Source organism: Schistosoma haematobium, chromosome 4 (genome assembly GCF_000699445.3).
Source record: "Schistosoma haematobium chromosome 4, whole genome shotgun sequence".
Classification (NCBI taxonomy): Eukaryota; Metazoa; Platyhelminthes; class Trematoda; order Strigeidida; family Schistosomatidae; genus Schistosoma; species Schistosoma haematobium.
In genome coordinates, this window is record NC_067199.1 from 13598211 (window position 1) to 13612988 (window position 14778).

General features: G+C 31.6%; 1 protein-coding gene across 1 annotated transcript in view; it reads right to left on the bottom strand.

Moving 5' to 3' along the window:
* Window positions 1–8354, bottom strand: part of MS3_00007449 (uncharacterized protein) — a gene marked incomplete at both ends in the record, with an annotated part of 40050 nt that extends 31696 nt beyond the window's left edge. Inside the window, 2 exons of the mRNA XM_035730042.1 lie at window positions 5374–6033; window positions 8052–8354. Of these exons, the coding sequence (XP_035589209.1) occupies window positions 5374–6033; window positions 8052–8354 (963 nt within the window). The remainder of the gene's footprint in view (window positions 1–5373; window positions 6034–8051) is intronic.
* Between the last annotated feature and the right edge of the window lie 6424 nt (window positions 8355–14778).

The window sequence follows — 14778 nt, forward strand, 5'->3', positions numbered from 1 at the left end:
AAGTAATGGAAGCACAAAATAGCTGTTATTAGCACAGTCAAACAAAAGCACATTAAAACAAACACTGGTACAGTTGGTTATAATAATAATTGTTTTTATTAGACCAGTCGTGTTCTCGTGATAAATGTGAGTCACCACACAGTCAAGTCTCATGGAGCTAATACCGCCATTCTTTTGGGAAACCACATAATCTCAAAATAAGAGAATAACAGTCTTTACAGTCATCGAGACTATATAGCTTACAATAGGGTGTGCTTTAAAATATTAAAATCTTCCCAAGCTACCGGACTGAATATGAAATTAAAGTGACAAAGGTTGTGATGTGACCGTGTGTGACTGTAATACAAAGCACGACGCTGATGTCATCAAGGACATCCATGTAGCTCTATCTACCGAATTAAGGTCTACCCTAGAGGATATTAAGATCATGAATAGTCGATTTCCGAGTATGAACTATCTCTTAGTCGGCTATTCACAAACAGTAATGGTTACCTCAAAGGTATCCTGTTGAAAACCAGTGCCAAATAAAGTTCCAGGGGATACAGTCTGAAAGCTTTTATCATTCCTTTTATATGCAAATGACCCTTGATCCCTTATCATCACCAGTCCTGCCATGTTTTAGTTCTTTTGTTGTAAATGCTACTCACAAGATTGCCTATAAATAGTATTTTGCGGAATTTCACGTGGAAGTTGTTGCAGTCGACAGCCTAATATAAGGGTTCAAGAAGTATTGCGTACGCATAATACATGGAGACCAGGACAAAGAAAATAAAATTGTGTTGAGTTGTGTGAAGTTACGCTTGTGATATATTACAGATGGTAAAGAGATATTATGTAAAGATTTCAAAACCATTTTGGAGATACTTAAAGAGCTTATCTAACTACATATCAAGACATTTCTGTCATGTGTATGTCTAGAAATCCAGAATTACTTATAAGAATCTAGCCCTACCAGTAAGCTTCTGAAAGAACTTCAAAGAACTGTAGTAAGTCCGTTACAGAAATCTCTATGATCTTAAATAATTATATTTTGACAAAGGTAAATCCACTCCCTTCCCATAGAATTTCGCTTCAAAACATGTTAAAATATTATTCTGCAGATATGTTCAGAAGAAACTGTTCAGTTGAGGGGCCATCACTACAACAAACTTTTCATGCCCAAACACTTTTAGTTTCATTTGAAAATAGAAGCATTTCTTGCGCTCTTACAAACTTATCAGTTTTGATAAAAGAATTTTCTATTCAAAGTTCATAAACTCAACATTAGTGTAACACATTTTACTATAGTGTTGATCTCCTTTTCAGTTCTCCCACTTCTTCATGGTTGGTCATTATCATCAGTCTTATTATGATCTATAGTTTACACGTTTTCAATGAACCTGTCAATTCGTTAGTCATTATTACAAAATAAATTCAGATATTTTATCACTGAAGATTCCTTACTATACGTAAATTTCATGCTTTTTTATCATTTCTGTTACCTTTAAGATTGAAGCACAGTCAAAAGAACTCGCTTATCTACTACTTAAAATATCGTATTAGCATAGAGTTTGGGGCTACTGCTGGTCCAAAGCCCAAATAAAAGAGAAGGGTTGAGCATGGGGTTAGCGACCCTTTCCCATAGAAAACTATCTCGCTAAAAAGAACGCTAACCAGAAAAAATTAGCATAGAATGACCACCTCATTTTGTATTTATCAGTTCAACTGCTCCTGTGGAGCGAGTTATACTGGTCGAAGTTCTAGGAATTTACAATTTCGTGCTCGTGAACACCTTCCAGAGTGGCTCAATAAAGGTTTGATGAAGAAGGTGAACAGCTCAATATTGGCCCATTTAGTACAAACCGGTCATAGTGCCAGTATAAACCAATCTTTTTCAATTATTTATAAGGTGAGTAATTTTTTGCCAAAACTGGTCAGACTGAAAGTCCTTCAAACGGCTGAAGCAATAGCCATCCGGATGAAGAAACTGGAGCTTTGCGTACAGAAGAAATATATTCAACCACTCCTCCTCCCCTGGCCAACATCAAGGCCAATTAATCAATCGTAATCTTAACTATTGAATGAACTAATTTGACTATGACCCTTCGTAGTCACTTGTAACTGTCCCTGTTATCTTTATTCATAAATCTTTGTATTATTATTATTATTATTATTATTATTATTATTATTATTATTATTCGTATTATTGGTTAAACATCATTAATCTCCCCTATACATGATTCATTCACTTCGCATTCATCCCTCCGTATCACGTCTTACTTATTTGATCGAATTGTAATATTTCTCTCTCACCCTATTTGACCCATATTTTTTCTGATCATGGATCTTAAAATTTTACTTAACATATAGGCTGATTCAAGTTTACATTGAATATGAATCATATTAACATTAACAATTTTATTGTATTTTGTTTATCACAATCCTAAATTCACATGCTCTAAACGATGTACTCTGCCCTTAACCTGGCCATTTTTTCGGATTATTAATTTGGATATATCATTGTAGAACCTGATGAGAATTTATCGAAAAGAATATTCTTCGTTCAAATACTAGTCTTTTAATATGACGGGAATCTTTAAACGATTAAAATGTTGTGAACAACCCATTGCATCGATATATGTTACAGTCTAATATTGTTGGTATTGCTCAGAGAGTTACTAACTAGTTTGACATTAAGCGACAGTAGCTCTTTGCATGAACAATTGTAGAGCTGAAATTTCGAAATGGTTACAACTAGTATGACATGTTATCGACTAGTAATTTCAAAAAAAGAAATAATTCATTACATTTGAATTATCAGTTTAATTGCTAACACAGCCGGTAGCATTACTGAAATTAAGTTGACTAGTTTATCAAGTATATTTAGTTGTTTTAATGGTGGCTTACGAAACGAAGTGATTTCAGATGTAAAAACGTCCAATGTGTCTTGAACTACCGATGACATCTACAGGCTTTACTTCTAGACGTGAACATCAAAACTGTCTTTTTTCTTTTAACCTCTGCTATTCTAGATAGTAAATCATGTAAAGAAGAGTCTACATCCGATACATGATAGGACAGACACATGGTGGATGTGGTGCTTGTATGAAATAATAATTCTTTGGTACTTGATGACTACCTGATTTCGAATTCCAAATACAATACGTTTGTTTGTGCTTATCTATTTCGTCTTGGTCTAAATTTCATTATTTTGGGGATTCCTAGTTCGTTTAATAATTCAAGTGCTTTTAATCATCACACATATTCACTCCCCTGAAAAACATCTCATCTATACTCATCGTTAAATTTACTTTATTCATTAGGGAATTACATGAACGGATAACAAAAACAAAAATATTCCATAGATTTTAGATTTTCAGTGATATTATTTTAACATATAAGCTGAATCTAAGTGACTTACAACTCACTTGAGAATCATAATTGTATGATTATAAAAAATAATAAGCATACTGTGAAATAAAATGTCTTTCGGGAACTCAGATTTGTCTACATTCCATATACATTTCATATACAACATTACATGTGCTAACTTGAAAAGAAAAACGGTGGTTTGGGGAGAATAATGTACATTCGTTTTACTTTGTTATTAGCTTTTTATAGTCTGTAAATCTTCAATATCATAATCATTGAATGTTATTTAAGTCAGACATCCACTAAAATCCTTAAAACACTGGACAGCTGTTTTGTCCCAGTAGGGCACTCGTCAATATTGAACATACACTACCGGATTCTCAATAGAACCCAGGACCTTCATTCCCGAGGCGAACACCTGATCTCTAAACAAACAAGTCAGAGTCCTATTCCAAGATGAAACGGTTGTCTAGTACTTCCTAGTTTTAAGTGGACACCTAATTTAGGTTAGTTACTGATACAAATATCATTAAGTAACCTTCACAAACTCCTTATACTCACCAAAATTATTATTAAACTGTATTTATGGAATGGCTTATATAAGTAATTAATTTAGACACCATAGTGTTTTTGGAACTATTTTTATAGATGTTACAGAACGTTCTTTTAACATCAACTTTAACTGTGTTATCTTATTCAATCATCTGAGTTTTATCTTAATTTCATTAAACTCGACTACACTGTACTGACATATTTAAATTCACTTCTTATCAACGGGATTTTTATGAGTATGCTAAACATCATTGGTTTTCTTTATTATTATTGTCAAACAGGTTGTAAATAGTTTAAAGGAACTCAAATCAATGTTTTTACTCATTTCAAAATGAAATCAATATTAAATTAAGTATTAGATTTATTGTTGCTTATCTTCAAAAAATTCTATTAGGGTAAATGATTATCAGTTTTGAAAAGAGCAAGAACAAAGATTCTAGTAGGACAGCATGAACTCATTATATTTCGTAGGTTCTCGTCAGCTGCTTACAACCTGTGATATTTAAGAATCATAATTACATAATGGGTTTAAATTGCTTACATGAGAGGGTTTGTTTGGAACATGTTCCAAAAAGCCTTTGAACAAGGGAAAGAAAGACTCTGAAGAGTGCAATCACCAAATATCTCCTTGATACAGGACATCAGGGTAAGCAGCCAAACTCCAGTCCTCTGAAGTTTGCTGAAGCCGTTGCCATTAGGCATCAAAAACCTGACCTTTGTGTTCAAAAGGAGACGGTTGTTAATCTTTCCTTGCCTTGGTGACAAATATTCTTTCACTGCACCTTAATTGTTTTTTCTTTTTTCTTTTGTATGTATTACATTATTGATTTTATTTTTTCAACTATCTTTCAAATTAATAATCTTTTAACTGAACTCTAATCACTATATTCCTATCAATGTTTATTCATTATGTAATCAATTGTTTCTAACCCCCTTTTGAACTGTTGTCACAATTAATGTTGCAGAATGTTCTTTCACATTAGGTATATATTTACAATATTCAGTCTATTAGTTTCATTTACACCCATGATATTACATTACGAATATATCTTCAATATAACTTCTAAACAAACCCTCTCATGTAAACAATTTAAACCCATTATGTAATTATGATTTTTAAATATCACAGGTTGTAAGCAGCTGACGAGAACCTATGAAATATAATGAATTCATGCTATTCTGCTAGAATCTTTGTCTTTGCTCTTTTCAAAATGATAAATGGAACTATGTGTATGAGATTATCAGTTTGTTTGTTTTTTACACAGATTGATCTATGGAAGGTTACAGTTACTTTAAAAATGTAATATAAATATATAACCAATGTATGCATACCCTTGATTCTTTAACAGTTTTATTATTAATCCATTGAATATATGCTACGAAATAATGTACAGTATTTTTTCTTTAAAAATTGCATCTAATTCAATTTAATTGATTAATTCAATCAGAATAATCTTTGGTTGATGATACTCTAGTCATATTGAGTTCAAGTAATTGATTTGAATTATGATATGAATAGTTATGATGAAGATCTTGTAAATAATAAGAATTTAATCCAGATAAAGAATTGTTCTGTTGTTCATGTAAACAATTTGGTTGCTGATTAATAAGATGTATATGTTTAGAATATGTTAATGGATTAAATGAGGTAAATTGTTCATCACAATGTAATTTATTATTATTTTCATTAAAATTAATAGAATAATGATCTGTTGGTAATAATTCATTATTGATTAGAGATTTATTGTATGAATCATTGTGTTCCTTTAATTTACATTCAATTAATTGATAATTATTATTTGTTTTAATAGTTTCTAGGTTATGATGTATTAAAATACTTGTATTATCTAATTTATATGAACATGGTTGAGTATCATATTTATCGGTTATCTCAAGATTATTGCTACATTTACAAGTATTATATGCAACAGTTTTAGTATTATGATTAAGACATATTGTTGGATTTGTCTCCGTTAAATGAATTCCATCAATTGGGTTATGACATCGAGTTGGAAATCCTGATCTGAGGAATCCATTTGAAGTATTCATATCTCCATAATGTGTAGATGGATATAAATTTTCTGCCGATTTTTGTCGTTTAAATTTCATACGACGATTTTGAAACCATACCTAGAAGTAACAGAATACCACAAATTATAGTAGTGTATACATTATCACTGATGGATTTTTAAATTACTAATAATAATTATAAATAAGATCGTCTAGAGATAACATGATAATTACTTTCGGGTCACAACATTAAGAAGCTATCATAGAAACAGTAATAAGCTACAAAAACTATTTCTGAAATGATGGAGAAGCTTTTTAGCTTAGGTGGATGATTTTTATGGCGTTTTTTTCTCTGAGATGAATGGTTTGGAACAAACTATCTGATACGTAACTTTTCTAAAACAGAAAGGAAATGCTTTTTTTACCATATTCATTATATATATATATATATATATATATATATATATATATATATATATATATATATATATATATATATATATATATATATATATATATATATTGAAAATAGGCATGATCACTATAAAGCGCCTCCGGTAGGATTTGCGCTCAAGATAATACTATATACTTTTAAAGATAAAACAAAAGATTAGCAAACGCTAGAATTGTCAGTCAAAGTGTTCTAAGAGTAAGAAAATTTTACATGATGAATTACAGCATCTAAAACTACATTCCCTTGGTAGACAGATAAATCTCTTTCCACCAACTAGTAAACTTCAGTATTTTATGTAAACACACTGTAATAGAAATCACCTGTAACTTTCATAAAGAGACTAGAATGTATTGTTTCGCTTAATCACTTTATTTGCAAAATCTCTAAAAGATAAGAATTATTTCGTTCGTTTAGCGCATTACTAGAATAGCTGTACTATAATTGAGGAAGGAAAACCCCAGTAAACCCTTGAGTTTCGAGAGGCGATCAACTTGCTTATAACTCCAACAAAGGTGTATTAAGTGGATTGATTTCTTTCTTAGCGTGAGATCTTTCATATGGTGAAAATTATCTCTACAGTTAAGCAGTAACTACAAACATTTTAATTAATAGTATCATTATCTTATCAATACATTTTAAATGACAAAATAATTTTAGCTGAACAAATGGAGTTTCATCCGTGTCGTGTGTGAGACCGTTATCAACTGTAGGCAAGGGATGAGGGATGTACAATATCTTGGAATGATGAAAGTTAGATATTAGCAACGTTGGATCTCGACTGGGTGGTCTAAAAGTTAAGCGTTCGTGCGTGGGACTGAAAGTCGTGGGTGCGAACTGCTGTGGAGTTCCATACTAAGACTAAACGGCCATCCAGTGCTTCTAGGTTTCCAATTGTGGTATAGCTAAGATCAGATAATGACTTGAACTATGAAAATTCTACAATCTCCACAAATTTTGTGTATTACTATTATTATTTTCACTTTAAATAACCACATAATAATTGTTACCTACTTCTTCAAAGGTAATTTAATGTTGCAAACAAAAAATATGAAGTTAAAGAAATCAAAGCTTAATTTAAACATAATGTGATATTGGATTAACAATACCCAGTATCACGAACTAGTTGAAGTCGGAAACTTAAATATTCCACAACATTTGACCATATTTACACTGTTAATTCACTCTTCTGAGAAGTATCACCATTTAATTAATATCAGTTAATGAAGAAAAATACTATGTAGAAAAATAGAATTTTAGAGAGTAACATACAGTTATTGATTAAAGCTTGACTAAATGGAGTTGGTTCATATGCCTTCTCCACTGCGCGTCATTTTGCTTCTCTCTCTTCTCCTCGCTTTATTCCCCGATTGCCTGTTCAAATCAATGAGTGCATGAAATATACATATTCAAAATCCATTCTCGTATTTGGCCTAGTTAATTCCGTTATTCACTAACGCGAGTTAAGTCGATGATAATATACGAGGATTGATGATATATGTACTTCAATAACAATCATTCATACGATATTATGGGAGTCAGATATCGGGCCACTAAAGTGGTGAGCCCGTCGACAACATCGTGCAGTCTTATTGATGTCAAAGGGAATGACCACACTAAAATGTAACCAGAAAGTATTATTGCTACTTGTATTATGTAGAGGAAAATAAAGAACTCATTTACTTACTTTAATTTGTTTTTCAGTTAATTTAAGTGTTGAAGCTATTTCAATTCTACGCGGTCGACATAAATATTGGCTATACCAAAATTCTTTTTCTAATTCTATCAATTGTGTTTGCGTGTAAGCTGTCCGAGCTCTTTTAGATTTTTTATTCAAAGTTTTACTATTATTACTACTATTACTACTACTACATTCAGTGTTATTATTATTATTATTCTCATCACTATGATTATGATTTATTTTGTGCTTCTCTGTAATATCAGTGTGAAAATTCATCTCATTACTCGACTCATCATATTTATTAAACATATGATGTAATGGATATGTTGAATGAATGGGATTATGCAAATGACGTTGATAGTAATCATACTGTGAAGTCAGATGATGATGATGACGGTGATATTGGAATGATGTAAAATCATAAACAGGAAATGTTTGATATTCATGTGATTGTGATGTTTTTGTACAATTTGTCCAGTCAGTAGATATGTTTCCATCATAACTATTAAAAATTGGTTTATTCATTTGTAAGCATTCAGAATTTTGATTAACAGTTAATTCTGAAGATGAATTCAGCACAGATTCCTCCATTTGAAAACAATAAAATTGATGTGTTTCTTCATTCTTTTTCATTTGATACTCTACATGATTTGTTTCATCTATAAATTCCGATAACGATGAAGAATGAATATTCTTCTTTGATTTTAAACAAATTGAATTTCTCAGTGATGAATTGGAATCTATTAATAAAAATAATCGAGTGTCATAATCTTATCATATTTAGCTACTTATTTAAAAGCTTTATTAGTTTTTTCCTCTAAATTCATGTTGTTTCTGGAAAAATCCCTTGAGATTACAATTGGTTGATCACTGAGTGGTGATCAATGTCATGTGTCAAGTCCTTCTTAATGCAGATCGAATGCCATCGACCACGGCCCGGATAGTCTAGTGGTAACATCTCTGACTGTGAAGCTGGGTGACACGGGATCAAATCCGTCAGGAAGCACCAGTTCCCTCAAGATTACGGGTACATCTTGCTGACAAGTTCCAAGTAGCACGAAACCCGGGTCAAGGGTTTCCTGTTGACTACCTCCAACCACCATCTAATCCCTTGGAATTAATATAATTCTCAAGAGACGTCAACCATATGATTATCCACCGCTTATTATTACTTGATTTAAGAGAAGTGAGAAATTTTTAAATTTTGATATAAAAAAAATGGACTTCTGAAGTGAACTGACTCGTAAATAAGAGAAACTGCCAACCATTAAACTTTAACAAATATTATTTATTATAACAAATCAACCTGAGATTAAGCGGTATTGTTCTAATTAATATGTTTACTATGCTTGTTATCACTAAACTCAAGGTTCAGCATTAGATTCCCGATGATAAATATTCATGTGAAATTTCAAGATAAAAAAGATATAATTGTCTATTGTTCATCAGTACTCATTGAATTCCGTAACTTTTATCTGTTCTCAAAGAAAACCACACTAAATCTGATCATGTCTTAGATTACAAACCAAGTGAGTTATGTTAGTACAAATAATTGGTGATGATGATGTTGTAGGCTGCTATATTTTTTGCGTTTACAAAAACTTTCCATCAACCTTAACTGCTAATCAATGTGTTCGTACCCACGGATGACTTGAACGTTCACTATGTCTGATGTACTTCTTTTTACAATTAACTGATCACTTAATAGTGACTGATACCGTTTTTATGTAGTTTTTTAGTATTGGTCGAATTCAATCGATCCAATTTTACAATGTAGACATCAATCAAAGTTACTTATCATCAAATAGACTATATTTATATGCTAAAGATTTGGATATAGTCAACAGGAAAATCTGGGCATAAGTTTCGGCCCAGTTTGGACCCTTCATTAATGCATACCTGTTGTTTCAAGAGAACTGGAGCTGCCTGGTGGAGTTCCTTATCCTGGTGTCTGCATTGCAACTTAATCGTCAGAATTCGATCATTACTAAAAAAGACTAGACAAATGTGACACTGGTCGCTACACAGAGATCAACGAATCATAAATGTCTTAGTCCTACATGAGGTCAGTTGAGGCCAAAATAACTTACTGGTAACGTCTCAGAATCTAAAGCTGAGTGAAACGGGATCGAACCTGTCAGAGAGCAACATTCCCCTCCAACAATACAGGTATATCTTATTGGTAGGCCTCGAATAGGGTGGAATTTAGATTTACAGTTTCCTACCGATTACCTCTCTCCATCTGATAGTACTTTTTTGCAATGAGTGTGACTTATTTTGTAAATGATATTAAATTTTTGATCCCACTGTTTAGTCCTTTTTTGTGCATAAAATGAGAGCGAAGAAATGTACCGTTTCATAAGCAACACTAATTTCATTATACTAAAAATTCCTATATTGTGAACTAGTGTTAGTGATTTCCGATTCACTCTAAAATTATGATAAGATTATCTGTTTTCCAATTTCGGTGACTGGTTTGCGTTGTTCAAACTAAACACTGATAATTTTGTCCAAAATGATAATAATGGTCATACAGTTGGACTATTCAAATCAGAAAATCCAATACCACCCATAAAGCATTAATATTTCATCTCAGTCTATTGTTTACATAATCAAATATTTCTTAATTATCATAGTATTCGTCTAAAAACATACGTAAATCAATGATTATCTGTATAGGGTCATGGAGATGGTTCATTCTCAATTGATATCATGAATGAATGAATGCTAGACCACCAATGAAAACCTAGAAGCACCGGATGGTCGTTTCTTTCTAGTATGGGACTCCTCAGCAGTGCGCCTCTACGGTCCCGCACGCGGGACTCGAACCCAGGGCCTTCGGTCTCAAGGGAGAACGCTTATCCTTTGATTCAAAGAATAAATATCTATAATTGCCAAAAGTCATCAAGATAATTATTATTAACATATTAACGTAGACTTGTATCATTCATGAAATAGTTAAACTTGATAGACGATACTTTCCGACTTACCTACAAAGTTATTTATTAAGTTTGTATCTGAAATGGTTGATTCCGTCATTTTGATCAACAACAATAATTTATTTTGTCATCCATCATAATGTACGTGAAATAAATTTTATATAATAAAACTGATCTATTGTTATTGAATGGAAGAGTGAACAAATCTCCCAATCCCTTTCATTGAATTCTTATCCATTATGCATATAAACATATGTATGAATGAAGTCTACTGAATAATAGGTATTATGTTCAATTTCCCTTGTTTGTTTGTTCATATCAGAATTATTATCTAGTTTATTAAATAAAACTCGGAATATTCCTTTCCATTTTTGTTTGTTTGTATGTTACATTTACTTTTCTTTAAATTTCTTGTCTATTTCTCTCATTTATACAATATAAATAGGCATACACCACAGGATATAGATAGATAAACAGTTTTAAGATTTTATGTCTGTATGGTGAATTGATAGGGAAATTCTGTTTGTAAAGTAACATATCTATTGGTTAATATGGTTTAGCGTGTAAATCCGTTGTTTATTTTCGTTGCATCATACGTGAGAGAACACTAAATACAGTGAATATTCTTGTATTGGTTGTGGTTTATTCATGTTTTTATTCCATAAATTCAAGGTAGAATAGTGAGTGCAGTGTTTATTAGTGCTTATTATTCAGAAGTTAAATGATTTATTAAATACAATATGATTAATAGCTCATAACGGATTGATAAAGCATCCAAATGGATAGTTTATATAGAAATATTTCGTTAGGCAATTGATCAAGAACGTCTCTCGGTACCACAACTAGAAAAAAGAGTATGTTATACCTTAAAAGTGTTTACACTATAATATTTTCATACAATTTTGATTACTTTCGAAGAAAGACGGTATCAAGTTATTTAGATATGGGTTGGATACTATCATTCCCTTTCGTTGGAAGACAAATCTTAAATAAACCTATCTCACATCTATGAATACGTAGAACTTACCTGATGTAATAAAGTGAATATTTTCTTGCTTTCTGTGATATTCACTTAATCTAAACTTTATTTCTGTTTCTACTTCACTTACAACTATGAAGCACTATCTTATAAAATTAACCCTGAATACTTTCTAATATTACAGTTGATAGGATAGTATAAAAGAAGAATTAATTGTTTAACTTAATTGAAAATATTACAGCAAACACTCGATTTTTTTTTTAAATATAAAATATAAGAACCAGTTGTAGAAAATGTAGAATCAACAAGATAATCCAATAAACAACAATGATAACTTTTTTTAAGCCGATAAGTATGAAAGTTGTATCAAGATTGCATTTGTCGAACGAATCATAACAATGCTTTAAGATGTTCGTTTCCCTATTATCTTAACTACAAAAAAGTATTTTGTTAATCATGTAATCAGAAGGGGTTTTGTAAAGATTTTAGTAATTTCAATAGTTGAAATTATGAGTCAATTGAAGCTAGACCACCATGGATTGGTTGAAGTTAGACATTAACACCGTTGGATGCCTTTCGGCTCAGTGGTCTAATGGTTAAGAGCTCGCACGCGAGACTGGTAGGTCGTAGGTTCGAATCTCACGGGGGGCGGGGTCGTGGGTATACACTGCTGAGGAGTTCCATACTGGGACAAAACGGCCGTTGAAATCATGTTCTCATTTTAAAAAATATACCTCACACGCATTTATCAGCTGACAATTTTGAGGATCATAGTAATTTAATTTGCTGTTTAATACGTAAGCGTCATGGAATTATCATGACTTTCTGGTATAGGAGACTGTGAAAATCGTTGAACTTTGTGGTGTTGTAGTGTCTTGCACTATGTCAAGTCCATTTATTTATTCTTCTTGTGTCACCTTTTGACCTTGTCAATATTCGTTTATAACCCTCACTGTTTTTATCTGAATGTATGTGAGTGTATTGCTTACCCTATTCATCATATGTCTGTAGCTTATTTTTGTCTGACTATAAATATTGAGTCACGCTTGATTAAATGAACTTTGCACACTCGCCTTCTCCTATCTGCTAGTTCACGCTTAACCCTGCAAGCAAACTGGAAAACCAAAATCAAGCAAACACTCAAAGAACTTTAGTTCATTTGAAAAAGACGAAACCTAGGTTCATCAAGAGTTACATTGATTGTTTAACTGTGTATAAAGTTAAGTTGCTGAAAATATAACCAGTATACAGTTAAGAAAAACTATGTACTATATTCGTGATCCGGCTTATACCATTAGATCAACTATCCTTCCAAAACTACTTCTGTTATTTAGTTAAAGGTTCACAAACAATCGATCTTTTCTAGCATTTCTAGTATATTTGGTAAAGCTGACCATAAAAACACATTTTATTTCTTTCATAAATACATACTAATGTGTACTGGTCGAAAGGTATATTTGTACATAGAATTTATAAAACCACCAAATAGTCATATTATTACAACTAATCCATTAAAGCGATTTCTCGGGAAAAATGATCCTCAAGACTCTGTAGTTTTTATTTGATATGATAGGAGTTTAGAAATGAAAATTTTAATTTTACACCACAGAAGTTGTAAAAGTATATCTCCAGATCTACTCCGAACAATATTAGACAATCTGAAGAGACTATTCATGTCTGTCTAATTTCGTGGTCATAAAATTTTTGTACTGCATCCCATTTTTAAGTAGACATAAAAAAGTTTAGAAAATACAGGCTAATATTCAGACCAAAATCTTGACATGTCTACATTCAGATATCAAATTTTGGTAAATATTATGACCATATTTCCTGAATCAAGTTAGTTTATTGACTGAGTGTCAAAATATCAAACAAAATATGAGCTATGAATAAGTGAAATTAATCTAAAACCCTCGAGTTGCATTATTTTACAAGATTTTGAATGTAAAGTTTTGATACTTTAAGTTTCGTTTTGGTGGGAGGCCAGTGCTCTTCCACGAGGGTCAGAGGCGTAAGTAAGTAAGTAAGTAAGTCTCACAAAGCTACATCATGAGCTTGCAATAATAGACAATTTTATCCTTAGCTGTATTAATTAAAAATTAAAGAAACGAATGTCCCAAGCTTGATCTCCAGTGGAGTTGTAGGTGCTCACTATTGAAAGATAACAGTTATTCCTTTTTATCAACTGTTCCTTAAACAATGTCAACCAATGATAGGAACAATATGAAAAGAATTGCACTTTACTTCATTTTACAGGTATACATCTGCCACATCAATAAAACTCAAATTATCTTTTACATAGATTGAAAAGTTGAAAAACTTACAAATCAGTTTGATAAAGAGATTAATAATAGAAGTACATGTGATCAAAGACATTATTCAAAATATCATTTCTCACATCTTGATAACCAAATGAGTTATCATTAGTTTAATTTATTATTAAACAGAAAAATTAGAACTTAAATGATGAAGAACACAAATTGTTTTTTCTGTATGATCTCATTAATAGGATCCAATATCCAGACAATTACATCAAGTTTACATCTATTTGAATTTTCCTTAAGAAAAAAGGAACAATTAACTACATAATGATGGTTTCCTAAAAATAATTAATTCGAATGGTTGACATCGTGAGTCAATTGAAGCTAGATCACCATAGTAAACCTGGAAGCACTGGACGGCCGTTTCGTTCTATTCTGGGACTCCTCATCAGTGCTCATTCATGATTGCGCCTCATAATGTCAACCATTGAAATTACTATAATATCCACACAAAAAACCCTTCTGATATAATTTAAATTCATTATTCTAATTAC